The sequence below is a fragment of the Manihot esculenta genome, chromosome 3 (genome assembly GCF_001659605.2).
Source record: "Manihot esculenta cultivar AM560-2 chromosome 3, M.esculenta_v8, whole genome shotgun sequence".
NCBI lineage: Eukaryota > Viridiplantae > Streptophyta > Magnoliopsida > Malpighiales > Euphorbiaceae > Manihot > Manihot esculenta.
The window spans coordinates 651,197-674,654 of NC_035163.2; the positions used below are offsets into that span (position 1 = coordinate 651,197).

Genomic DNA, 23,458 nt, shown 5'->3' on the forward strand with positions numbered 1-23,458 from the left:
AAATATATTTACCCTTATTAATTTACCCATTAATCAAATGAATTATTTTATTATTTAGGAAAAAATATATAAAAAAATATTTTGTAATTTCATTAATTTTTTAATTTAATATACGTGAGTTTATGATTTAATTTTATATTAAATTAGTATAATGTAGTTAGTAAATATAAAATAATATTTTAATGCACAATTAAATTATAATTATAGGTTTTGAAATGAAAAGTTGAAGAGAACACAATATTTTTTTTATTTTTTATTTTTTATGGGGAATAGACTTTTAAGATGATGGAAACAAATCCATTGTCATTTTTCCTACTGAAGCTGTGGTGGACAAATGGCTTATCCTGAATGGTGAGTGGACCCAAAAGAAGCAGAAGAAGAAAATGAAATAAAACAACTCATTTACTGCAATTTATTGTTAATCTTCTCTGTGCATACCTGCCAAAACTCTACTTTTTATTATTGGTTGAAAGTTATTCTAATAACAAATAATTAAAATTAGGGTAAATTATAATTTAGTCCCTTTAATTTAGTGAAATATAATATTTCGTCTCTCTATTTTAAAAAACCTTCAATTTAATTCTTCACATTTAAAAAAACTACAAAATAGTCTCTACTGTCAAATTTTCAGTTAACCTTCCGTTTATTTTAATGAAAATGACTAAACTACCCTTTAAATAAAAAAACTCAATCAAACAGTATTCACTCCATTCCAACACAGAAGAAGGAGTAGGAGGAGGAGGAGGAGGAGGAGGAGAAGGAGAAGGAGGAGAAAGGATCGGGAAAAGAAGGAGAAAGAGAAGAAGAAAAAGAAGAAGAAGAAGGAGGAGGAGGAGGAGGAGGAGGAGGAAGATGAGAAAACGAAGAAGAGGATCGGGAGGAGGAGGAGAAGGAGAAGGAGGAGAAAGGATCGGGAAAAGAAGGAGAAAGAGAAGAAGAAAAAGAAGAAGAGGATCGGAAAAAGAAGGAGAAGGATGTGGAGAAAAGGGTAGTTTAGTCATTTTTATTAAAATAAATGCAAGGTTAATTGAAAATTTGATGGTAGAGACTATTTTGCAGTTTTTTTAAATGTGAATAAGTAAATTGAAGGTTTTTTAAAACAGAGGGACGAAAGATTGTATTTTACTAAATTAGAGGGACTAAATTACAGTTTACTTTTAAAATTATAATTTTGTATAATTTAAAATTATAATTTTAAATGAAATTAGTTCAATGTTTTTTATAGTGGGTTTAGTAGTGATTTTATCAAGGGTATGTATATAAAAAATAGCAACTGTATGAAGAAATAAATAAAAGATTGTGATATTTGACAAAGGCTGACTTGTCATATACTCAAAGGGAATTGGATATAGGAAGGAGACTGAGGAGTTGTCCTTTTCATTCCTTCAAATTTTCCATTGACAAATTCAATTTTTTTTTTATTTTTATTCTTTTATTTGGAATAAGATTAAATGCTATATGATATAAATAATTTTCTTAAAAATGACAAAAAATGATATCTGCAGAATATATTATAATATGGATTTAGGTGTTTCAATATATATATAAATTAAAAATTAAATAAACAATTATATAATAAATAATAATTTTACATATTGATAAACCATCATTTTTTAAGTATAAGTAATTTTCTAGGGATTTAATTTCTTAATATAATTTATTTTGAAAAGGTTGTGTTAGATTAAACATAATATTATCTTTTAAATAATTATTAATTAATGTCTTTAATTGAGTGAGCATTCGGTCGGTTCGGTTCAAAACCGAACCGAACCGAATAAACCAAAAACTGAAATTTTAGTGTTTATGAAAATCGAACCGAACCGATTTTGATCAGAAATCGAATTAAATCAAACCGATCTGATTTGATTCGATTTGATCGGTTTCGATTTTTAATAATTTTTTTTATTTTTTACACTTTATATTTAATATTTTAAAATTTAATTAAAATATTTTAATCTTAATATGATTTAATTTCTCTATATTATTGAAAAAATATATTATTATCACTAATCGGTTCGGTTCGGTTTTTTCGTTTTTTTTATTAAAATCGAACCGAACCGAAATAACCGAAATTTCTGAAATTAAAAACCGAACCGAATCGAAATGTATAAAAAACTGAATCAAATTTTCAAATTGATTCGATTCAATCAATTTTTTCGATTTAAACCGAATACTGCTCGCCCCTAGTCTTAACCACATATTAGAAAAGCTAGCAATTTAGTTAATATAAGTTAATTTTTTTATTAGTTAAAAATAATATATTTGATAACTATTAAATTTTATTATCTTGCAATTAAAGAGTATTATTAAATTTTCAATCTTATTTTATATGTATGAATAATTATTTTTAAAATTTTATAAATCTATCTTTTTTTTTTTAATGTCTTTTACTTATCTCATTTTGAAGAATGCTAGCTTTTATATTCATAATTTATTTTATAAATAATATAATTTTAATTTATATATAACTTATATAAAAAATATAATAAAATTAAAATTAAAATATATGAATAATAGTTATAATTTTTTTAATCATAAATGTAAATTTATATTAATTTTTAACTAAAATTAGTTTTATTGTAATAATTTTAAATAATCAAAAGTAATTTTAATAATTTAATAATTTCATTTTTTTAAATTGTATATATATATAATTTTATTTTAATAGATAAAATAATTTAAATTAATTAGTATTATTTATTAGATTTAGATAGTAAGATTATTTAAATTATAAATTATAATAGAGTTTTTGGTATAATTAGAATTATTATTAAAATAATTTTAACTTTTATTTAATAATAATAATGATAACATTAACAATACAAATGTAAAATTTTACATAAATTTTCATTATTTAATGTTATTATTGATAAAATGATTGCCATTAAATTTTATTAATGATAATTTAATATGAATTAATAATAATTTTATTGTTATTAAATTATATCTGTTATTGGAGTATGAAATAATATTTTTTTAGAAAAATATTTAATAATTTTAGTTTTTTAATAAAATTTATTTTAAATTATATAATAAAATTTTTTTAAGTTGATTTTAAATATAAATAGAATAAATACTTTAAATTTATATAAAATTTAAAATTATATAAATAATTAAAATTAAATTATAGATAAAAAATATAATTTGAATTTAAATAAGAATCAATTTTAAAATAATAAAAAAATTATATTATTTTTTATCCAATGAAAATAGAGGATAATCAGCAATTATTAAACTTAAATAAGAATAGTTCATTATTTTCCTTATAATCACTTATATATATATATATAGTATGGATTATTAATTAAAATAATAATATTATTAAAAAGTAATTTAAAAATATAATTATAATCTATTTTAAATAATAAAATTATGAATTATTTAAATAATTAAATTAATTAATTTATAAATAATTTAAAAGTGTAAAGATATGTATTTCCTCTCTTTCTACTTTCATATACGGTATAAATATAGATATTAATGAAGATAATTATTGAGATTTGAGTAACTGTATAACATAAATAGTAATTAAATTAAATTAATTATAATTATAATTATTTAATTATTTTTTAAAACCTAAAACTGTTGAAGGCGGAGGGAGAGATTATTAATAAGTTTAATTTTATTCAAAAGTATTTTATAAATTATGAGTAATTATTATGTAAAATTACTTTATATTAAATTATTTGGGCAAGGAAATTAAATGCGTAAAAAGGAAAAAAAAAAAAAAAAAAAAGCCTTCGTCAAAACTCAACAGTACAAACTACGACAGTGAAACCGAAGCTGTCCATTTTCCAATTTCCAATCATCCGTAGGAGAGAGAGCAACAAATTCAACAGCTGCCAATCCATCTTCTCATCAGTCCACCAAAAGTCACCGGAGCTCAAAAACATCACCGGTTCTCGATTAAAGCTTCTAACTTTCTTTTTTGTAGGTTTATATCAATTCTCTTATCAAAATATGTATATTTGTTATGTTCTCTGTTGAATTCTTTCTCCTCACCTAATTATTTAGATTATTTTTTTTTGTTGTTTTCTTTCGTCTTCTCTGTGACTCTGATAGGTCCTTCTTAGTTTTTTGGTAAAGGTTGAATTTCATATACGGATCGCTTCCTGCTCCTTCTTCTACAATTTGCTTCTGATCTCTAGCTCCGTACGCAGCCCAGTTGGGCAGGTAAATAAGCAGTGAGTTTTGGGAATCTATTTTGAGTAGCTTTTCTTATTAAATTATCTAGTTTACAAATTTGTCTTTGTTATTGCTCTTTTAAAAACCTCTTTACATGGAAAGTTTGTCATTTTTATTGAAATTTGTTTCTTTTACTGTGGATTCAATTGAGCATGTGATGTGGGTATCTTCTATTTTATTTTCTTTATTTGATAGTCTTAACTGTTAGCTCTTTTGGATTTATACCTGTTTTGATCAGGCCTATCTGATCTGAATATTGTATTATTCAATGATTGCATTTCAAATTGGTTCCTATGTGTGTGTTTCTTCTAATTACCTGATTGAATTTTGATCTTAGATCTTGATTAGTATTTATTGTGTTTGGATGTCGGTTTGGCGGATTGAGGCTTGGTTGATTTTTCCTGTAACCATCTGTCATCCAGATTGATATCTCCTTTTTTTAAAAAATAAAAAATAAAAATAATGATGCCTGAATATTTATGATTTGGTCAGTAAATGATTTAACCCTCAGTTCGGTTGGTTGTGAAACCTTTGGAATAGAAGGATTGTTTAGTTTTGAAGCTATGGCCTTTGATTTTAAAGGACATACACAAAAAAGAGGATGTGGGTTGTAATTGAGTTTACTGGAAGCGTTTGCGTAGTTGTATGCAATAAACACTATATATTCCAGTGGAACAAACTAAACAAATAATAGCATTTTATGTTTGGTGTTTCTGCTGGCTGGAACTGTTACCTTGTTGGCTACCTTTTTGTTATATGAGTTATTTGTCACTGCAACCTTCTTTTGTATTTCAGATAGAGATGGGTATTTACCTCAGCTCTCCTAAAACAGAGAAATTCTCAGAGGATGGTGAGAATTATAGGCTCAGATATGGCTTGTCATCCATGCAAGGTTGGCGTGCAACCATGGAAGATGCTGTGAGTAACTAATTCAGCACATTATCTATCTGAATGTCTTAGCATTTAAGTTCTATTAGTGGCAGCTTTGGTCCTATCGTTGTCTGTTCAGTAATTTAATAATATATAAGATCCTTCTAATATAGTGATGGTGTTAAGTGGGAATCTTTAAAGTTATTATCTTATACAATTACTGCTATTGATAAACTTTGTTGGGCATGGTCTCATTTTTTCTTTTACTGGGATATATACCTAACACATTGTAAAGGTCATTTTGTGATTTACTACTATTTTTTTCCCATTCTCAGGTTATTAAGAGTGATGGGTTATGGTTTTAATGAAATAATAGACTTGCAATCCATAACTTATTAGGATTTTGGAATTAGTTTGCAGATAATTAAGTTGGTCTGGGTTACTCTTAGTTCCCATTGAATTTTCATCTTCCATTCTTTGTGGGCTGGGGGAGGTGGTCTCCTTGTATATTACCTGAACAGACATTTGAAGCTTTTGGAAATTCTACCTAACAATATACAATCTTGGGTGTTGCAGTAATTTGTGTGTGTAGTATTAGATGAAATATTGCATGTTTATATACAAGAGTCCTAATGAAAAAGGGAAAGATAATCCCTAAAATCAAGTCCTACAATCAAGCCTATGATCAAGCTAATGTATACAATATCTCTACATATCAATACATATTTACTTCCTATAACATTGGGAAACTGTATTTGTTTCACAATGCCAAAGGAACCATCTGCAAAACAAAGTCTTCCCCCCTTAATCACCAATCATATCTTGTGTTTCTTTTATATACTCTCTTTTTCTTGTGTTGCATATGTAGTTAAATCATTTTGCAGAAATCTAGTATGGTATATAACTTTATTTCTTGCATACTTAATTTCGGAATGTTTGTTGCACACATGATTACTTTATGTTCACCAATTTCTTTTCTTTTTTCATATTGCATTACAAATATCCTGTTAGTTATCTATTATTTTTTTTCCCCTAGCATGCTGCATTACCTGATTTGGATGCTTCCACTTCGTTCTTCGGTGTTTATGATGGTCACGGAGGTAAGAATTGGGAGGTTCAGGTATTTTTGTGTGGTCACTTTTGCTTCCTTAATTGTGGTTTTCTCTTAATTGTGTGCAAACTCTAGCTTTATTTTTTTTAGCATAATCTCTTTTACTTTCTTAGTTAATATTGAGTTATGTTTTTCAAAATGAACAATCAAAGTGATCTATAGGGTTTTCTGTTTTGGACTTCTGAATTCTGATGAATATTTATTGCCATATTGACTTATCTGTCAAATTGTACTCAAATTTCTGTGACACCTATTTAAGCATGTGATCTAGCAATTGTGAAATGAATTGAATGAAGCTTTTTAATGGAAATTAAGATGTTTGGTAAAGCGATTCGGAATCCTTAGGAGTTAGGCCTCACATTTGCTTTCCAAATTTTTGTTCCATTTTAATTTAGAATCATTATTTCTATCAATCTTCCATATTTCTTCAACTTTTGTGCTGCTAATCAACTTAGATCTGTATCATTTTCTTTTCCAGCCATAACAGGTTCTTTTGTTATATTATACACATTAAATGGCAATATGACTGGACTTGTATGCACAGATTTCACTCCATCTGCTTGTCATTATGCCTAAATTCGTCATGTTCATGCACTGTGTTGGTAATGACTGGCTTTTATTGCTACTCACGTTGTTTTGGTAACTTGCAGGTAAAGTAGTTGCGAAGTTTTGTGCAAAGTTTCTTCATCAGCAGGTCCTAAGAAGCGAAGCATATATGGCTGGAGAAATAGGAACTTCTGTTCAGAAAGCATTTTTCAGGTTGCTTCGTTTAATTACTGGAGGGTGCTTCTTCATGTTTTTTCCCCTTGGCAGTGTATTTTAAGTATGTTCCTGGATGTCCAGGTGTTTCTATGCGGCCATTATGCATGTGATTATTCCTGTCAATGATGCTTGCAATTTTCTTTGTAACTTTTTGTTGTAATGTCTAGCTATCAAAAATAAACTTTCTTAACATTCTGAGATAATTTCTTGAAAGCGTTAATCTACTTTCTTCATGTATTTTATTTTGTATCTCAAACTTTGGCCCTTTTCATCAATATTGTCATTTAGGACCTTATTTCTCTGTAACTTATTTGTCTTATTAGATAAGATGCTGTGAACCATTAAGAATAATATATGCTCTTGTTCTCATTGTTTGTGCTTCGTCCAGAATGGATGAGATGATGCGTGGACAAAGAGGATGGCGGGAATTAGCTGTTTTGGGTGATAAAATAAACAAGTTCACAGGCATGATAGAAGGGCTGATATGGTCTCCAAGGAGTAGTGATAGTAATGACCAACCTGATGATTGGGCTTTTGAAGAGGTATTTAATAAGACGAAGGAACTAAACTCATAATGGTATCTTCTAATATAGTGCAACTATGTAAGACGTAATTCATGGATCCTTTCCCAATTCTTTCTAGCATCTATGGTTATAGCTTATAAATACTTTATTCCGAATACATGATCAGGGCCCACATTCTGATTTTTCTGGACCAACTTCTGGGAGCACAGCATGTGTTGCAATTATTAGAAACAACCAACTTGTTGTTGCAAATGCTGGTGATTCTCGATGTGTGATATCTAGAAAGCGCAAGGTATTTTTTTAACTAACTAGGGACCATAATTGGGGAGAAGGTTCTTTGCCTTACAGTAGCTTGCATCTCTACTTTTTATCAATTTGCCGTTAGCAAATTCATCCAATTATAAGACATAGGACTGCTTTATTGGGAAATATGGAATTAGAAATATATATAATGGCCAATAGCTAGTTTAGAGACTTATTTCTGATAAATACTGTTCTCTCTCTCTTTTTTTTACCTGTTTACTTTGTTGCAGGCATATGATCTATCTAGAGATCACAAACCTGACCTTGAGGCTGAGAGAGACAGGATTTTAAAAGCTGGTGGTTTCATACATGCAGGACGGGTCAATGGCAGTTTGAACCTTGCAAGAGCTATCGGTACTTTAGCTGTTTGCTTTTAGGCAAATTAATTGTTTTGATTAGATTTTTATGTAATTGGTTTCTGGTTCATATACTGGACTGGTGTCCATCCATGTTTATGCAAGCATGGCTTTGGACCGGGTCTCTAGGATGAAAAGATAGTTCATACCAATGAGCTCAATAATTTCCCACATTGAAAAGCAAGGGTTATGAACTTTATGCCTTTTTTATTTTTATTTTATGATTTTATTTTTATTAAGTTGGTTCATAAGTTAATGATTTTTGTTCAGTTATATATCCAATGGGTCTGGACTCTGGAATGTGTTATATTGGCATGACACTAGGATCAGTGTAATTAATCTAGTTATTAAAGGCGCAGGTGTGCTCCCGAGTGGCATTTAGGTGCATCAAAATAAAATAAAATAAATAAGACATGTATAACTCTAGGTAAGACTAAAATGCAAGAACCTCTAATAAATATCACAATGATAAAACAAACCATTTAAAGTTTTAGTACTACGTTGTTGACATCTTGTCAAACATAAATATGAATCTGTTTAAAAGTGCCAATCTAAATCCTTTATTCTACTGAATTACTTGTTACTAAATTGCAATAAAACCTAAATTTACTGAAAGACTGCTCTTCAATCTTCATCAAGAGTAACATGGTCTCCATGTCCATCTTCACAACTTCCAAAGTTCTCTTCTTGTCTATGCTCATTATACTTATCAATTCATCCTTAAGACTACTTGACAATCTCTTCTTCATCCTTATCTCCAAGTACTAGAAGAGTATTGGCTCTCAAATGACTCTTCAACTCCTGTAGCTTTGGCAAACAAACCCCAAGTTGAATTATCATCTTGATACACAACCTCATCCTCATCATCCCAGAGGAAATTGATTTCATAAGTTCAATTTTGCTTATTCTGTTTAGAGAAGAAAATAAAAACCCTAAGTTTTTGATGTTCAATTTGATCTGCAAGTTTGCTGCATCTATTTTTTGTCTTAATTGTTTGGGTGATTTGGTGTGGATGAGCCTATGGAAGCTGAATGATGGACATTTGATCTTAATAATATCACACACATGCACACATCAAGCATGAATGTATGAAAGGTATGTGCCTGAGTGCTTGTGCCATGGGTGCTAGAGGCGAGGCGTTGAGCCTCAGGCTCACCTTTGACAACTATGGGTGGACATTTGATGTGGACAAAAATGATAGACTTGAATAGTCCCAATTCTAAACCTTAAAAACATTTCCAACTACACGAGGGAGGCGAGTTTTTTGCAAAATTTCACAATCATATGTCAAGCTTGCTTTCATCTGAACACAAAGTAAGTAGAGCAGATTCCCAAATTCAAAGCACATGCACATGTTTGCATGTTAATTAGTAGGTCATCCAGAATCACATGTGTGCATTCATCATTATGCATGGGGGGGTGGGGGGAGGGATATCTACATCTACTCTCTTCTGTTTTTCATACTTTTCTATGAAATGCAGGTGACATGGAATTCAAGCAGAACAAATTTTTGCCTGCTGAAAAGCAAATTGTAACAGCCAATCCAGATATAAACACGGTATGCACATTTTCTTTTCTACAATATCTACAATTAGTCAAATCCTATGTTGCATGTATAGATTGTTTGGATTATATAGGGATATGCTTTTTTCTTTTTTATAATATTTTGCACCTCAAAATTTTCTGGTATTGCTTTAACAGCTGCTTATATTTCATGCCTGCAACTTCTTGTAGTTTAACAAGTAGTTTAACAATCCTTGATTACTTATCTTTTCCTTTTCTGTTTCCTTATTACAACTAGGTTGAGCTTTGCGACGATGATGAATTTATTGTGCTGGCATGTGATGGAATATGGTATTCTTCTAACACTTTCATTTCTTAACTGCCTAACATAACTGTTCATTGTATGGTGATGTTAATCACTTGATTTGGCTAGGTGCATTATGCAATTCCTTGGGGTTGGCTTTTGCAAAGGAATAAAATACCTGGACTATTGCGCCCAAAATGCAATACCCTAGAAAATGAGTCTGACTTTGTTGGTTTAAATTAAAACAAAGTCAGAGATGGTTCCAATTCCACCTACTGAGCTTTTCCCAAGTGCATCACTAAATTTTATAGGGTCCTTTATCTTTTTTTTTTTTTTTTTCTCTCACCAAGTTCTTTTGGGATTAAGGCTTAGTTGTTGTTGTTGTTTATTCAGTTCTTCTGCTGCAGTTCTCTTTTGATTCACCTCTCTAAACTGCATTGTGCTTTATAATATGCCCGCCAAATTGATTTCTTCAAGTTAATTTAGTGACCATAGCATATTGGTCTTTCTTAGTATGGCTCATTCCCTTTATGCTTAGGACAGGATGATGATGCTTTTGTTTACACCCCTGAAGTTTCAGAAATCACTTGGTTCACCCTCGACCGTGGTCTATTTTCATTTCCTCTCTTTGAATATCCGGATCATATTGATAGGCTCCAGATATTTTGCTGATGATTATGTTATATTTGCTCTGATTGAACTATTCCTACAGTTTTCTTTCTTGATATTGTTCACTAATGATTTTTTCAGGGACTGCTTATCGAGCCAACAACTAGTAGATTTTATTCATGAACAACTGAGTATGGTAGGTGCTGCATTTAGACCTACGTCGTTAGGATTTCAATACACAAGGTTGTTTCATTTTGGGAAAATTACTATTTAATTTTTGTAGTTAAATGTGGGAGAAAATTTTAAAATACCCTCAATTTGGATCTGAGAGACATTTTAATTTAGTTTTAATTTATTTTTCAAGATTGAGAGATCTATTAATAAATTTTTCCATATTACATTTTTTATATTATATGGATTAAATAATAAAATATTTAATGGCTAAAATTAATATATAGATTAATTAGTAGCTTTTTGAAAACCTTGGGCATGTTATGAATTTTTCCAAATTACAAAAGTAATAGTTTTTCATTTAAAGGAAGTGGCTTTTTTTTTGTGCCCTTTTCTCCGTTGAATTTTGTTCAGCATAAAGTTTAAGTTAATAAACAACTGCTTGAAGCCTTGAACTAGAAAGGACAACAAATTATTAAGTATTGGCTGATGATATCAATGGTGTCTTCTACCTTTTGATCAACATTGTTTCTGAACTTGAAAAATTCAGGAAAGCAAGCTTTCTGCAGTGTGTGAGAGAGTACTGGATAGGTGCTTAGCACCATCAACAGCCGCGGGTGAAGGGTGCGACAACATGACCATGATGTTGGTGCAGTTTAAGCAACCAATCCAGCACACTGCCTCTTCCAATGAACAATCCTCGGAATCCGAATTTGCTGACTCTGGATCTAAACAAAAAGAAAACGAATCGAAGTAGCTGCTTATCTGTTGATGTCTCATCAGATGCCATTGTCCAGTCCCCTGGCTAGAAGAATGTACAAGGGTCCTCCATTTTCTTGAAAAGTTGGATCCTTTTTATAACTTTGTAGATCTTTTAGATCTTTTGAAGAGAATGGGATGAAAGATTGAGAAATTCTGTTCCATTATCATTGTGCTGCATGTGTGCTTTACATTTGAACCACATTATCACATTCAATAACATGTACAGCTCTTTGTGAACATCATTTGTTTCCTCAATCTTGAGTTCATCACCTGCTTTCTTACACCAGGATTTCTGGAAAATATGTAAAAGAAAAATTTTATATATGTCTAAAGTATTGAGATTTCTCTTTACAATTTCCACTGTGGTAAAATAAAAAGAAAAGAAAGCAAAATAGTATTTTTCTCATGATCTATGAATGATTAGTTACAAGAATTCCTTTAGACATTCATTACAGTTGTCTGATCTTGCCATGAGATTTTCTTCTCAACACTTTTGCCATTGATAATGCCATGCTTGGGTTTTTTCTTAGTACTCAACAATTTCCTAATATCCTCACTTTGCATAGACGAATTTTCTGGGGGAGCAGGATCTTGCTGTAGTTGAAGATTATGTGATTTCATAGCCATTAAATATCTATACCTCTGTCTTAAAAATCTAAAATTCAGACAGAAAGGAAATTATAAGTTCAGGAATTAAGAATCTCCATATCTAAGTAGTTCAAGATTTAGATTGTAAGAATCCAGACCATTTGAGGAAACAAAGTTCATACCTAATTTCAGTTGACAGAATGTCTCTCTTCTGCTTTGTCATCTGCAATTTTTTCTTCTTTGAAACAAATTCCTGAACAACAAAAATTATCAGAACTCCTTATGCAGGCCAATACAAATAAATACTATTCCCAACTTTGTAACCAAACAACACAAATTTCACCATCAATTTCCCTTTGTTTTTTTTTTTGGCACACAAAAGCAACCATCAAAATCAGCAAACAGAGCTCATAATGAACCCTGACAAGGACCTGTTTGGCATTGCCATTGTAACTTTGGAATTAAGAAAAGCATCCTATAGGTTAAATTGATCTGTTTTAGCAGTACTTCTCTGGCCTCTTAAACACTACCCAAACGCGGCCTTGGAACAAAAACTATAAAGATAACCAAGTAACAAAATTCAATAGAGTGCTCAAGGAGAATATGCAATTTCGAAACCCACTAGCCTTATGAAAAAACACACATGAATCCATCCATAATAGAGAAAAGACTAACCTTTTGAAATTCTAAAAAATCCTGAAGCAGACTTTGATGTTTCAATTTAAATTTGTCCTCCTCAGTGGATTGAGATTGACTCGTCTTATGCTTCAACATTGCTCAATCTATCGTTTGTAGCCTTGAGATATGAATCGATTGAACCTCCTCAATTCTCGATCGAAAAAGAGAACGGAGCTTTATTTATAACAATCTATAAAGAACTCCAATTCAGATATGGATTTGAAAACGTAAAACAATTTTAAAAAAATCACAAACTAAAAACCTGCTCATCTCCGATACATCATAGAAAAACTCAAACCCAATTGGACAAAAGGACTAAATATCGAGAAAATATCCGCGTATCTTGTTTTCTCTTAATCTGAAACTTGCTGAGCAGAAGAATCCAAAAGCAGGCCCATGAAGGAAGATGGGATTGAGAGAAGGGTATTTATGGGAAGATAAACTTCTAGGGTTTGTGTTATGAAGATAGAAAGAGAGCTGTGGTTGGAGGAAAATTGAAGACATATTATCTATCCATCCATGAAAATGCTATCTTTCTTGTGTGTATATGTAGTCTTCTTTCTCTTTGGTTTTTTGCTTTTCTCTTGCTCTACAGAAAATCTGGAGCAGCTGGGCCATTTTAGAATTTGGAGACCTAAAAGCGAAGGTGTGAGTTTTGGATTACAGATGATGCTGAGAAGGTAGAAGATAAGAGAGCTACAGTCTCTTGATGGATTTGCCAGCCCTCAGTAATTAATTACTTTTGCTAAGTTATTATATGATATAATATTATTTTTTAATAATAAAATATTATTTTTTATAATTTAAAATGTTACCTCTTCCCTTCCCCCTTAAAAACCCTAGCGGACTGCACAGAAGAACTCAACAGATCAACCTCAAAGTTTCTTACAACAGAGGCATAACAGAAAACTTCTCCGAGAAAGATTGAATTTTTATTTTTTTGGGTGAGAGAGAAAGCTCAAATTTCCAAAGAGAAACAAAATGGGTGAAAGAGAAAGCAGCTCACTAGTACCAGAATCAGTTATGGATTCTGCGAAGACTACTCTGGCCAACATAGAACAACTGCATACTCATTTGCTTCAGTTCCTCCCGCTTTCTGACCCTGAAGTCCTCGCCGAGATGCCTCCTCTCCAACGGGCTCAGTCTCTCCTTTTGCTCGCCAAGGCCACTACTCTTCTTTTCTCATGTGCACACCACTTGTTCACTCTTTCTCTTCATTCAATTCTTATCTAGCTTCGAATGTTTAAGTATTTTTAGCATGCATAATTATGACTATCAATGCCGTGGATTTTCAGTGAGATTGAGATGCAGTGGAATTGACCCAAGTGAGCATCACGTCAAGACAGAGCTTGTATGTCCTCTCAATTTTTAAATTTGAGAATTTGGGTTTTGGTGTTTAAATTGCTGCTGGAAATTTCAGTTAGTATTTGAATTATGAGGCTCCTGATGTTCCTTTTGTTGCCACATTACGCATATGTTTTTGAAATTTTTCTTCGCCCTTTTGTATGTTTTTCTCCTTCAATGTTGCTTTCTCTATTTGCATTAAAAGAGCTTATGATTAGAGATTGTATCTGTATGGCTCACCAATAATCTGATCTTTGGGTTTTGTATCTGTAGGATAGGTTGAATTTGTATCAAGACAAGCTTGAACGGTCTATAGATTTGAGTAAAGGTACTTATTTTCCCTTGCAACTAGCTCTTATTCGAGAATCAAACGAAAGAAATTGCAATTATTAGATTTTATGTCTAGGCTAAGACACTTCTCATTTTGAATGGAAGGTGATTACCTGTGCTTGAAGTCTTAATTCATGATGGTGAGTTTTGGTTTTTATCTATTTTCCTTACCGATTAAACGAGTTTCAATTGTTTCCTGAAGCACCATTGCGTCCTTCTACCACCTTAAATTACCAGGCCGCAACCCGTTTCATTGAGCATTCGTTGCCTGATCTTACCCGTGGTAAGTAATAAATCCCTTCCTAATATATATTGGATTAAATTTCTTTTAATGCTGATACCGTGTTAAAAGTTTATTCTTCCATCCAGAACAGAAGAAAAATATGAGAGATATCAGCAAAGGAGAAGGATCCAAGATGAAGTATTTGGAGAGGAAGATCCAAAAGAAGAGGAAATATGAATCATCTAGCAAACATTCAGTCCAAGTTGCTGCCTTGGATTTTCTTGAAAAAGCAACACGTGAGCTTCTTGGCGATAATACAAGTGGTTTTAAGGGACCGATACAAAATGATGTGTTAGATGACGACAATCCGCACATGGATTGATTATTTTCGCCCCATATTGATCCACGGCAAGGTTCTTTTCTTACAACTTATTTTGTTTGTTTCGTTTTCATCAGATTGTTGTTAGTGTTACCTTAATATTTTCAAAACATTTATGGAAAATTTTCACTTTATCAGTGAGTATCTTGGTTGTGTACCTCCTGATCAGTGTCCTTAGGGTGAAAGGCGACAGGGTCCCTTATTGACGCCTTCTTGAAAAAGGCGATAAAGGCAAAATTTTTTTTATAGATTTTAAAAATACATTTGTATATATACTTACACACACCTAATAATTTCCCACTGTTAAAATAGTTATTCAATCTTAGTAATTAAACTATGTAACTAAACCAAATATAAATTTATCAATAATTAAATAAAACTAAGAACATCAAATTAACCATCAATCTACAACAAATGCAGAAATTTAAAACCAGTTATTAAACAATAAAATCACTAATAATTGCTGTTGCAGAAATTAATAATTTTATAGGAAGTAGTAACTTAACTTACCTGTTGTGCTGTTAGTTGAAGTTGGAAGGAGAGGGTTGAAGGAGAAGGAGAGGCTGCTGAATGTCACTGCTGTTAGGGAAAAAATGTTGGTAGCTGCGGCTGGTAGAGAGGGAGAGGAGAGAAGAGAAGAAAAGAAAGAGAAAAAATGCAGTTTGCTGCAGCTGGCTGAAGAGGGAGAAAGAGGAGATAGGAGAGACCAAAAAAAAAATTTTACAGCATGATGCAGGCATGCAGCCGGCTGAATAGAAGAAGAGAAAGAGAGGGAGAGAAGAGAAGAGAAGCAGAGAGGAGAGAGAGACTGAGAGAGACATACCTGGTGTTAGAGAAGCTTTGTAGAAGGAGAGAGGCATTGGCTGCTGCTGGTTAATGTTAAAATAAAAGGTCTCTAGGGTTCTTTTAACTTAAAACCATTTAAGACGTATTTTTTTTCTCAAAAAGGATTACCCCTTATTGGCAAGGGGCAATGCCTCTCCCACACGTGCCTCAGGGGAGGAGCCTCGCCTGAGCCGGCGAGGCAAGGAAGGGTCGCCTCGCCATGCCTGGCGCCTTATTAATGCCTTAGGAACACTGCTCCTGATTTAACTCTGGATCTCTCACTTTCTTTGTTAATTTCATGATTGTGAATGACCCAGTGACATTTTTAAATCAAATTGGTTATTTGCCGTATAATTGCTAGATATTGTGCAACTCATGAGTAGTTTGCTTTGTAGTTTTGTGAAAGTGTCTAAATAATGTGGTTGCTAATTCTGCATGTGATAGTGTAAATAAGAATGTAGAACAAATATGTGGATATTTTGTATGGCTGTAAAATCCTACAACAATGGAAATAGATGAACTCCAGCTACTGTTGACCAGTGCTCTAAAGAATCTCATTGGAAAAAACCTCATTGTTCTTGTTATTATTATTGGAATGTTATATGGTTCCATTCGAGTTAATACATGGAATGAGAATAGGAATACAAAATGTCCTTTTTTGATATGTGGAATGGTAATTAGGTGTAGGTTTCTTTTTGATGGAAAATTATAATGGATTAGAAAGAGCATAAGCGCATAATTTTCTTCCATTATATAATTATGATGAAAAGATTTCAATGATGAAGTATTATTTAATGCTTCAGTGCTGTTAAAATTATTCAATTCCTAAAATTTTTGGCATAATAATGATAAAATAAGAAGATTATTTGATATTTGTTTGATTGAGATTGTTTGATTTCAGAAAGCTAATTTAACATTCCAAAGCTAACAATTCATAATCTGGACAGTGTGATCCAGAACATGAATCATTAATGGTTGCAACTTTTTCTGGCAAAGTTGATCGATTGTAATTTCTTTGAGAAAGCTGTACCAGGTTCTAGTAATTATACACCTGAAAGGCTATTAAGGATGTTTTTTTATTAGTATTTAGATTCGCATTTTTCTGTCGACTTGGAAATAGATGACATTTTATAACGTCGATATGGAAAATTATGTTTGACAAGATAAATGGAATGAAAGTTTCTCTGCCTGTTTTGACATCTTTATCCTTTTCTATCCTCTCAGGACTGCACCGTGGAGACTGGATCTACTGGTTCTGTCATCTGCTTGAGCTGTACCGATATTGCTTTTCTTGTTTCTGTGGTACAAGTCTTCATAGTTTCTATTATCAGTAGCAGTGTCTTCTTGGTGTTTGATGATATGAATATATTAGCACACACCATGGATGGAGAATGGAGAGCTCACCGTAGTAGATTATTATGGTCTTTCATCCTCCATTATCACTGTGAATTATTTCGGATTGAATTAGTCTTTCATCTGTCTCTAGCAGGAAAATTTTAAAAAAACAAAAAGGAGAATTAAGTTAATTGTTTGCGTCTGTTATGTTGTAATCTGTTGTACAGTTGGTTGCGAATGATCAAATATTTCCTGGGATTATCTGTGGATGATTGGATGAAATGATTGAAATTGTTCGGGATATGCAGTTGGATTAAATCAAGTCACCGGTGTACTTGGCAACCAAACTGTGTATGCTATTTGCAGTGTGCACTGATTTTGTATTTCTACAGTAACCACAGCTCTATGAGCACCAATTGTGGATGGTTAGCCTTTGGAAATAGGATCTTTGTGCCAGATTGCAGCTTTTTGCCATTGGTTTTACTATGGGCCTTCAAGTTTTAAGGCAGGAAAAAAAATATTTTGTGGTTTAATTTATTTTAAAATATTATTTTATAGTATTGTACTGGTAGTAAATAGTAATGTAATTATTAGATAATATTAATGTGAAAATTATATTATAATATTGAATCATATAAATAATTATTTTTTTTCCTAATTTTTAATCACTTTTGGCTATTGTATTTTAATTTTTTTTTTTTTTTGTCTTAATGGATTTATCCTGAACTATATACAATTTGAATTGTTAGATTTAACTTCGTTCACATTCCTAAATTAAATCCTAATTATCTCTAAACCTTAAATTAAATAAATATTTTAGTTTACAATGAATATAAGAGAATCATAAAATTTTAAATTTAATAATATATAATAAATTTATGTATTTAGTATCAAAACAATAATATTATAATTTTAAATTAAAATCAAATCCATTTTATAAGGCCAAAATTAAATAAAACAAAAAATATTAATAAATTTTAGGTCAGAATTAATTGAGATTTAATATAGGGATGGATAATAAGTGGGGAGTAATATAACTTAGCAAAATATTTGTAATATAATTATTGATCTCGACAAAGTTTATTTAAAATGTTTAGCAGAATTCAGCGTAATTTGTTAAAATATTTAGAATATGGATTCGTTAGAAAAATTTACAAATATTCAGAAAGAAAAAGGAAAATTGATTACATTCATCTTATCTTTATTGTTATCATTTTAAAATTATAGGGCAATTTTTTTCCCCAAATTATTTTTAAAAACCGTTAAAAAATTGAAGAATCCGAAACGAGAAGTTGTTTTAGGCTCGGATCAAGTAGACCAATCGAATTGAAGGTGGTGTTGGAGAGGGATACGGATACATTTGTTTCGGCGAGAACCGGTGAAGTGCTACTGTGCGAGCCTATTATCCTCTACTTTCATCAAAATCACATGGCGTCTGCAACCACCGTCGCCTCAACCCCACAGCTAGGAAACTGCCGCTTCCTTTCTCGCCGCAAAACTCCTGCCTTTTCCTCTCTCTCCTTCTGTAAGTTGCTTTTTTCCTTCTGGGGTTTGGATTTCTTTAGTAATTCTTAATGCACTTTGTTATGGTATGGATTGTTTTTGGTTTATTTGCTATTGCTTATTGATGGGTCTTGTATATTGCTATGTGCTTCAATTGAAAATTCTCACCTCTTCTTTTTGTTCTTCTTATTACCATTGAAGAAAATTCAAATTCCCTTTCAATTTGTCTGAACTTAAACTCAAGGCGTTAAACCCTCTTCTGCCCAAATGCGCAACCCGTTTTGTTGAGAATAAATTTGTAAGCAAAATTTAAAGGATCTGAGTTTAATTGCTTTAAGGAAGTCCCATTTTGCACAAGCAGATGAAGAGAATAACTAGGTGCATATGACTTGTCAGAGATTCAGAGATTGTTGGCTTCCTCATTTTGGTCCTAATAGTCCTCCTTTAGGTTTTATCTTTCTCGTTATTTGTAGTTAAGCCTTCAATAAAATGGAGTGATACTAATTTTATGTATAATTTGACTGGCCCTTGGAGAAAATTGTGAGCCAGTCATAAATGGTGAAGTAGCTGAATAATGCCAGCTAAGTTATCACTTTTTGTCATTCCTTACCATTTATAATGGCAAGCATAATTAGGCTTGAAAGGATCTGAAACCAATAACTGAAGCCTTGAGTTAACAATCATTCATTACCATGCCTTTTTTTTGGGTTACATATAAGTATACCCACTTTAAGTTTTATATCTTCTTGTTAATTCAGAGAATCCATAAGTTCACTTGTCAAAGTTTCTGCTGGCTCTACCTATTTCAAACCTCCTTATATGCTGGATAATGATGTTGTTTATCATGCATGTCCTTTATTTCCTATGTGCTTATGTTATGTTCTTATGCCAAAATGAGATTTATGTTTTTCTGCTGGATTCAGGCAAAGTAAACTCATTTGCAAATCATGTTGGACCTCTTATTACATCACGGCCACATGAGACTAGGAAACAGTCCTGGTCCCTAAGGTTGAATGGTTTATTTGGAGGAAAAAAGGAGAATAATGATAAGGGTGATGAGAAACCACCATCAAAGGTCAGTATTATCTCTTTTTCATTTTTTATGTATACTAGATGAATGTTGTGTGGGATAAACCTGATTTTTGGGCATGTGAAGCATCTACATATGCTTATGAATATGATTTTCTATTTCAAAACTCAATGCTACTTTCTAAGAAGCGGACACGTTAGCATATTCCACATACTTTACATGTTAGCATATTCCACATACTTTTCCCATATTTTGAATTGAGCAAAATTTAGTCATAGCTTCAACCACACTAATCTGGCATCTTTTTGAATTGTTAATTCTATAGCAGCCAAACATTTGCTCACCTGTTCAAATTAAGTTAAATTTCTTACTGATATAACTGTACATCACTTAAATTCAGGCAGGATTACTGGGAAATATGCAAAACTTGTATGAAACTGTGAAGAAGGCACAAATGGTCGTCCAAGTTGAGGCTGTTCGCGTGCAGAAAGAACTCGCTGCGTATGTATATTCTTAGCTCTGTGTCTATATTTTCACTTATTTTCATACCAATGTTTTTGAAGAATTATATTGTTCCATTCTGATCACAGAGCTGAGTTTGATGGCTTTTGCGAAGATGAACTAATAAAGGTATGAGAAATTCTGCTGCTCCTAAGCATGTTTCTGATTCATTCCTTTCAGAACCTTGACGCATTGTTGTGGCTGTGAATACTTCTATTGAACTGTTGAATCTTTTTTCTTCTAGGCAACACTTTCTGGTAACCAACAACCTGTGAGAATTGAGATAACTGAGGCTGCAATGGAACTAGGAGCTGAAGTATGTGTCTTTTAGACTTTTCAGATAATTCATTCTGTCATTTATTTATGCTTAATTCAAAGCCACCATTTTCTATGTAGAAACTGTCTCTTCTGATCACTGAAGCCTATAAAGATGCACATCAGAAGAGTGTCAAGGTAAGTTGCTCTGACGAACAATGTTTTTTTCTCCCTCTTGTGCCAATCATCTCATTGTTATGCATGTTCTCGTCTCTCATGCAGGCGATGAAGGAAAGAATGAGCAATCTTGCCCAAAGTTTAGGACTGCCACCAAACCTCAACGAGGAGTTGAAGTGAAGTGATATGTGTTTAGACTATAGTGGCTTCAATTTTGTATTCGAGCTTTGCATAAATTAGCTATTTCATAACGTTTTAGCCTTTTTGGGACATTGGTTCTTTGTAAACATTTTAAACTTTTCCTACAAATGTTGAAGAGCACAGATATTTCCTTATAGCAATGTGAAACTCATTATCAAATCAATATTGATCTCGATCTCTACATGATTTCAGGCTCAAAAATAAACGAAATGAATAAAGAAGATGAGTTGAAAAGGAAAAATCCAAATTTCCCTTTCATATTAAAACAAAACCCAAATCAAAATCCCCATTAACATTACCAAGCTCCCTTTCAAACTTGTAGCGGTGCTTGTGGGGGCAACTGCAGGACCCTCAGACTCGGCCGGAGAAGGAGCCGGAGAAATATCAGTGTACCTGTGCCTTGGGGAAAGCACTACAACAATCATCTTCTGGCCTTTCACGCAGTGTCCCTCTGCTCCACTGATGAAATAGAATGGCCCTGATCGATCAAGCTTCACCTTTGTGTTCCCATCTTTGTACTCTTCAATTGGGTTCGAGATGTTGCAGCTCAAGTAAGCCTCTCTAGTCACTTGCAACACCGAATCCTTTTCACTGTCGTACTTCCACACTGACAGAGATCAACAAGAAAAGGGCAGTAATGTTAGATGATAACATAGCAGAATAACATTAACGTTAGTGAGATTAAAATCATGTCTGAGTCGATATACCAAGAGTGTCGCCGATGCGAAAACGGGAACTTTCAGCCCATTTGTTGAGGGAGTCAGATTGAGAAGATGGGATTTTCCATGCATCTGTTTTTCCACCAATGATAATTTCTTTAGCTTCTGATAAGCTCAAGAATAGAGTGATCATGAGCAACAGAGAAGAAGTTGCAACTCTTAGAAAGTGAGCCATGGAAGGACAGAGGAGAGCTTGGAGAGAAAGATAGAGAGGGAGAGAGTATGCAAATTCTTGAGATGAGGGAAGATTGAGACTTGAACTGAGGTGGCAGAAAGGCCTCTTGGTTGAATTTATAGGGAGGAGGAGAGTGAAAATATAGCCGTTAGAGAAGATGAAAGTGTGGACCCACCAGAGGTTCAGGTAGTGGGACCGTTGTCTGGTCGTGTTATGAGTGTGTGTGTCCCCATTGCAAAGTTGTAACGATCAAAATTGCATGAAAAGGCGGGCAAGGCATCTTGAAACGGCCCAAAAACAAATGGCTTTTGCTGGAATTTCATGGGGTTGTCGTTTGCTTCCAAGCAAATTACTGTCGCTGCTGCGTTGTCCTTGTCCAGGCTACTCTCCATTGTTAAGCTCCCATTTACGTCGTGTTTGGGAAAAGAAGGAAAACTTTCAGCTCATTTATTTAGACTGTTTGGATCTAAATTATGCAAGTGAAGTAATGAAAATTTAAATAATAAAGAGAAACAAATTTTAATTTCTTTTATGTTTGACAAATCATTAAAATATTAAAAAATATAATTTTTCTTTTTAAAATAGTTTTTTGTAACAGAGTATCTAAATAAGTTTAATATAAATAATACTTTTATTTTTAACATATTTCTCCATAGGAATATTTTAGATTAAATAAGTATATTTAAAAATTAGGATTATATATTTTTCTCTTTTTTATTTCTATTTAATGTATAATCGAAAAAAATATATATATTTCTTTTATTTATTTATTTATTAAAATATAATTAATTGTAAAATTATATAATTTAGCATATTTTCTTTGGATTTTTTGACTTTTGGTATTTAAATTGTTGTTTTTTTTCCCCAGATTTATCATGGGTGCACTTCCGAATGAAATTAGCCCCCTGAAATCTAATGCGGCCATTGTACCGTTAAGCTTATTTTTGCCACGCATTGTTCGGATTGGGCTCAATGTGGACTACAATGGCACAGTCGAACTTGTCGCCAAAGCCCATCACCGGTTCATAGGACCATAATTATCTTTGAAAAGATCGGTCTTACTCCCTCTCCCTCCTAATTTTAAATGGAACCTAAACAAAACTGGCGGTTCGATCTTATTCGAACCATTAAAATAAATAATAAAAAAAAGTCCACCCACCAGCTCCTCGCTAGTACACGTGTCCTGAGGCCATGAGGTCATGGCATGCAACGGCAGGTCTGCAGCTACGTGTTCATTAGCCTAGAGTTAAGTTTTAAACGTGGGAAAAGCTCTCTTCCATTATCATCGCCTTTCTACTGCTCTTGGGTTGAAGAAAGGATGCCAGGGAATGAAGAATGGAGGAAAACAGCCGACACCCACAAGATGAGTCCTGAAGAAGTGAAAGCAGCAGGCTTAGAGGGATCCAAGAGGCCACCAGGGTACAACCCAGGTGAGATCTTGCACCAGAGGCGTAAATTGCCCTTTAGCCAAACCGTCATGGCAATTACTGGCCTCCTCATTACAGCTAGTGTTGGGTATATGGTTTTGTACGCCACTAAAAAGCCTGAAGCAACCGCAGTAGATGTAGCCAAGGTGGCTACTAATACTGCTGATCCTGGAGATACTCATCCTAGGAAGTAGATTTTAGATGACAGTATATGTTTTTGTTATTTTAATTTTTTGGTTAATATCTGGAATGGAGTAGCTCATACTTGAAATAATCATGACAATTACTCATCCTTGGTTACTTATGTT

General features: G+C 32.5%; 6 protein-coding genes across 17 annotated transcripts; 4 read left to right on the forward strand and 2 right to left on the reverse strand.

Annotated features, from left to right (window-relative positions):
• Positions 1 to 3,753: 3,753 nt before the first annotated feature.
• On the forward strand, positions 3,754 to 11,699 carry LOC110612404 (probable protein phosphatase 2C 60). Of its 10 annotated transcripts, none has more exons than XM_021753177.2 (12): positions 3,758 to 3,930; positions 4,063 to 4,173; positions 4,981 to 5,103; positions 6,092 to 6,155; positions 6,817 to 6,925; positions 7,317 to 7,470; positions 7,619 to 7,744; positions 7,986 to 8,109; positions 9,593 to 9,669; positions 9,913 to 9,965; positions 10,669 to 10,723; positions 11,249 to 11,699. In XM_021753177.2, exons 3-12 carry the CDS (start codon positions 4,987 to 4,989, stop codon positions 11,453 to 11,455), a joined length of 1,086 nt encoding a protein of 361 aa, XP_021608869.1. In that variant the 5' UTR covers positions 3,758 to 3,930; positions 4,063 to 4,173; positions 4,981 to 4,986; the 3' UTR covers positions 11,456 to 11,699. The 10 variants fall into 10 exon arrangements, with proteins under 10 accessions (XP_043810541.1, XP_043810540.1, XP_021608869.1 ...); XM_021753179.2 differs by having other exon boundaries at positions 3,763 to 3,934; XM_021753183.2 differs by having other exon boundaries at positions 3,763 to 3,934; positions 4,074 to 4,173.
• Positions 11,624 to 12,862, reverse strand: LOC110612406. 2 transcript variants are annotated; one of them, XM_043954607.1, is made up of 3 exons: positions 12,724 to 12,862; positions 12,231 to 12,301; positions 11,624 to 11,752 (listed from the first exon to the last, which is right to left on the reverse strand). In XM_043954607.1, exons 1-3 carry the CDS (start codon positions 12,820 to 12,822, stop codon positions 11,671 to 11,673), a joined length of 252 nt encoding a protein of 83 aa, XP_043810542.1. In that variant the 5' UTR covers positions 12,823 to 12,862; the 3' UTR covers positions 11,624 to 11,670. The 2 variants fall into 2 exon arrangements, with proteins under 2 accessions (XP_043810542.1, XP_021608878.1); XM_021753186.2 differs by lacking the exon at positions 11,624 to 11,752 and adding an exon at positions 11,761 to 12,115.
• A 418-nt stretch (positions 12,863 to 13,280) lies between these two features.
• Positions 13,281 to 17,636, forward strand: LOC110612405 (nuclear nucleic acid-binding protein C1D). 2 transcript variants are annotated; one of them, XM_021753184.2, is made up of 7 exons: positions 13,281 to 13,454; positions 13,570 to 13,912; positions 14,022 to 14,077; positions 14,344 to 14,398; positions 14,603 to 14,683; positions 14,770 to 15,036; positions 17,052 to 17,636. In XM_021753184.2, exons 2-6 carry the CDS (start codon positions 13,708 to 13,710, stop codon positions 15,003 to 15,005), a joined length of 633 nt encoding a protein of 210 aa, XP_021608876.1. In that variant the 5' UTR covers positions 13,281 to 13,454; positions 13,570 to 13,707; the 3' UTR covers positions 15,006 to 15,036; positions 17,052 to 17,636. The 2 variants fall into 2 exon arrangements, with proteins under 2 accessions (XP_021608876.1, XP_021608877.1); XM_021753185.2 differs by having other exon boundaries at positions 13,453 to 13,912; positions 14,770 to 15,031.
• A 752-nt stretch (positions 17,637 to 18,388) lies between these two features.
• On the forward strand, positions 18,389 to 20,992 carry LOC110610452 (nucleoid-associated protein At4g30620, chloroplastic). The gene is made up of 7 exons (XM_021750376.2): positions 18,389 to 18,687; positions 19,589 to 19,740; positions 20,096 to 20,196; positions 20,286 to 20,325; positions 20,441 to 20,512; positions 20,593 to 20,649; positions 20,734 to 20,992. Exons 1-7 carry the CDS (start codon positions 18,591 to 18,593, stop codon positions 20,806 to 20,808), a joined length of 594 nt encoding a protein of 197 aa, XP_021606068.1. The 5' UTR covers positions 18,389 to 18,590; the 3' UTR covers positions 20,809 to 20,992.
• LOC110610453 (early nodulin-like protein 3) lies at positions 20,956 to 21,820 on the reverse strand. Its single transcript, XM_021750377.2, has 2 exons — positions 21,537 to 21,820; positions 20,956 to 21,436 (listed from the first exon to the last, which is right to left on the reverse strand). Exons 1-2 carry the CDS (start codon positions 21,721 to 21,723, stop codon positions 21,090 to 21,092), a joined length of 534 nt encoding a protein of 177 aa, XP_021606069.1. The 5' UTR covers positions 21,724 to 21,820; the 3' UTR covers positions 20,956 to 21,089.
• A 1,121-nt stretch (positions 21,821 to 22,941) lies between these two features.
• Positions 22,942 to 23,456, forward strand: LOC110612394. The gene has a single exon (XM_021753165.2). The coding sequence runs from the start codon at positions 23,042 to 23,044 to the stop codon at positions 23,342 to 23,344; it is 303 nt and encodes a 100-aa protein (XP_021608857.2). The 5' UTR covers positions 22,942 to 23,041; the 3' UTR covers positions 23,345 to 23,456.
• The last annotated feature ends 2 nt before the right edge of the window (positions 23,457 to 23,458 follow it).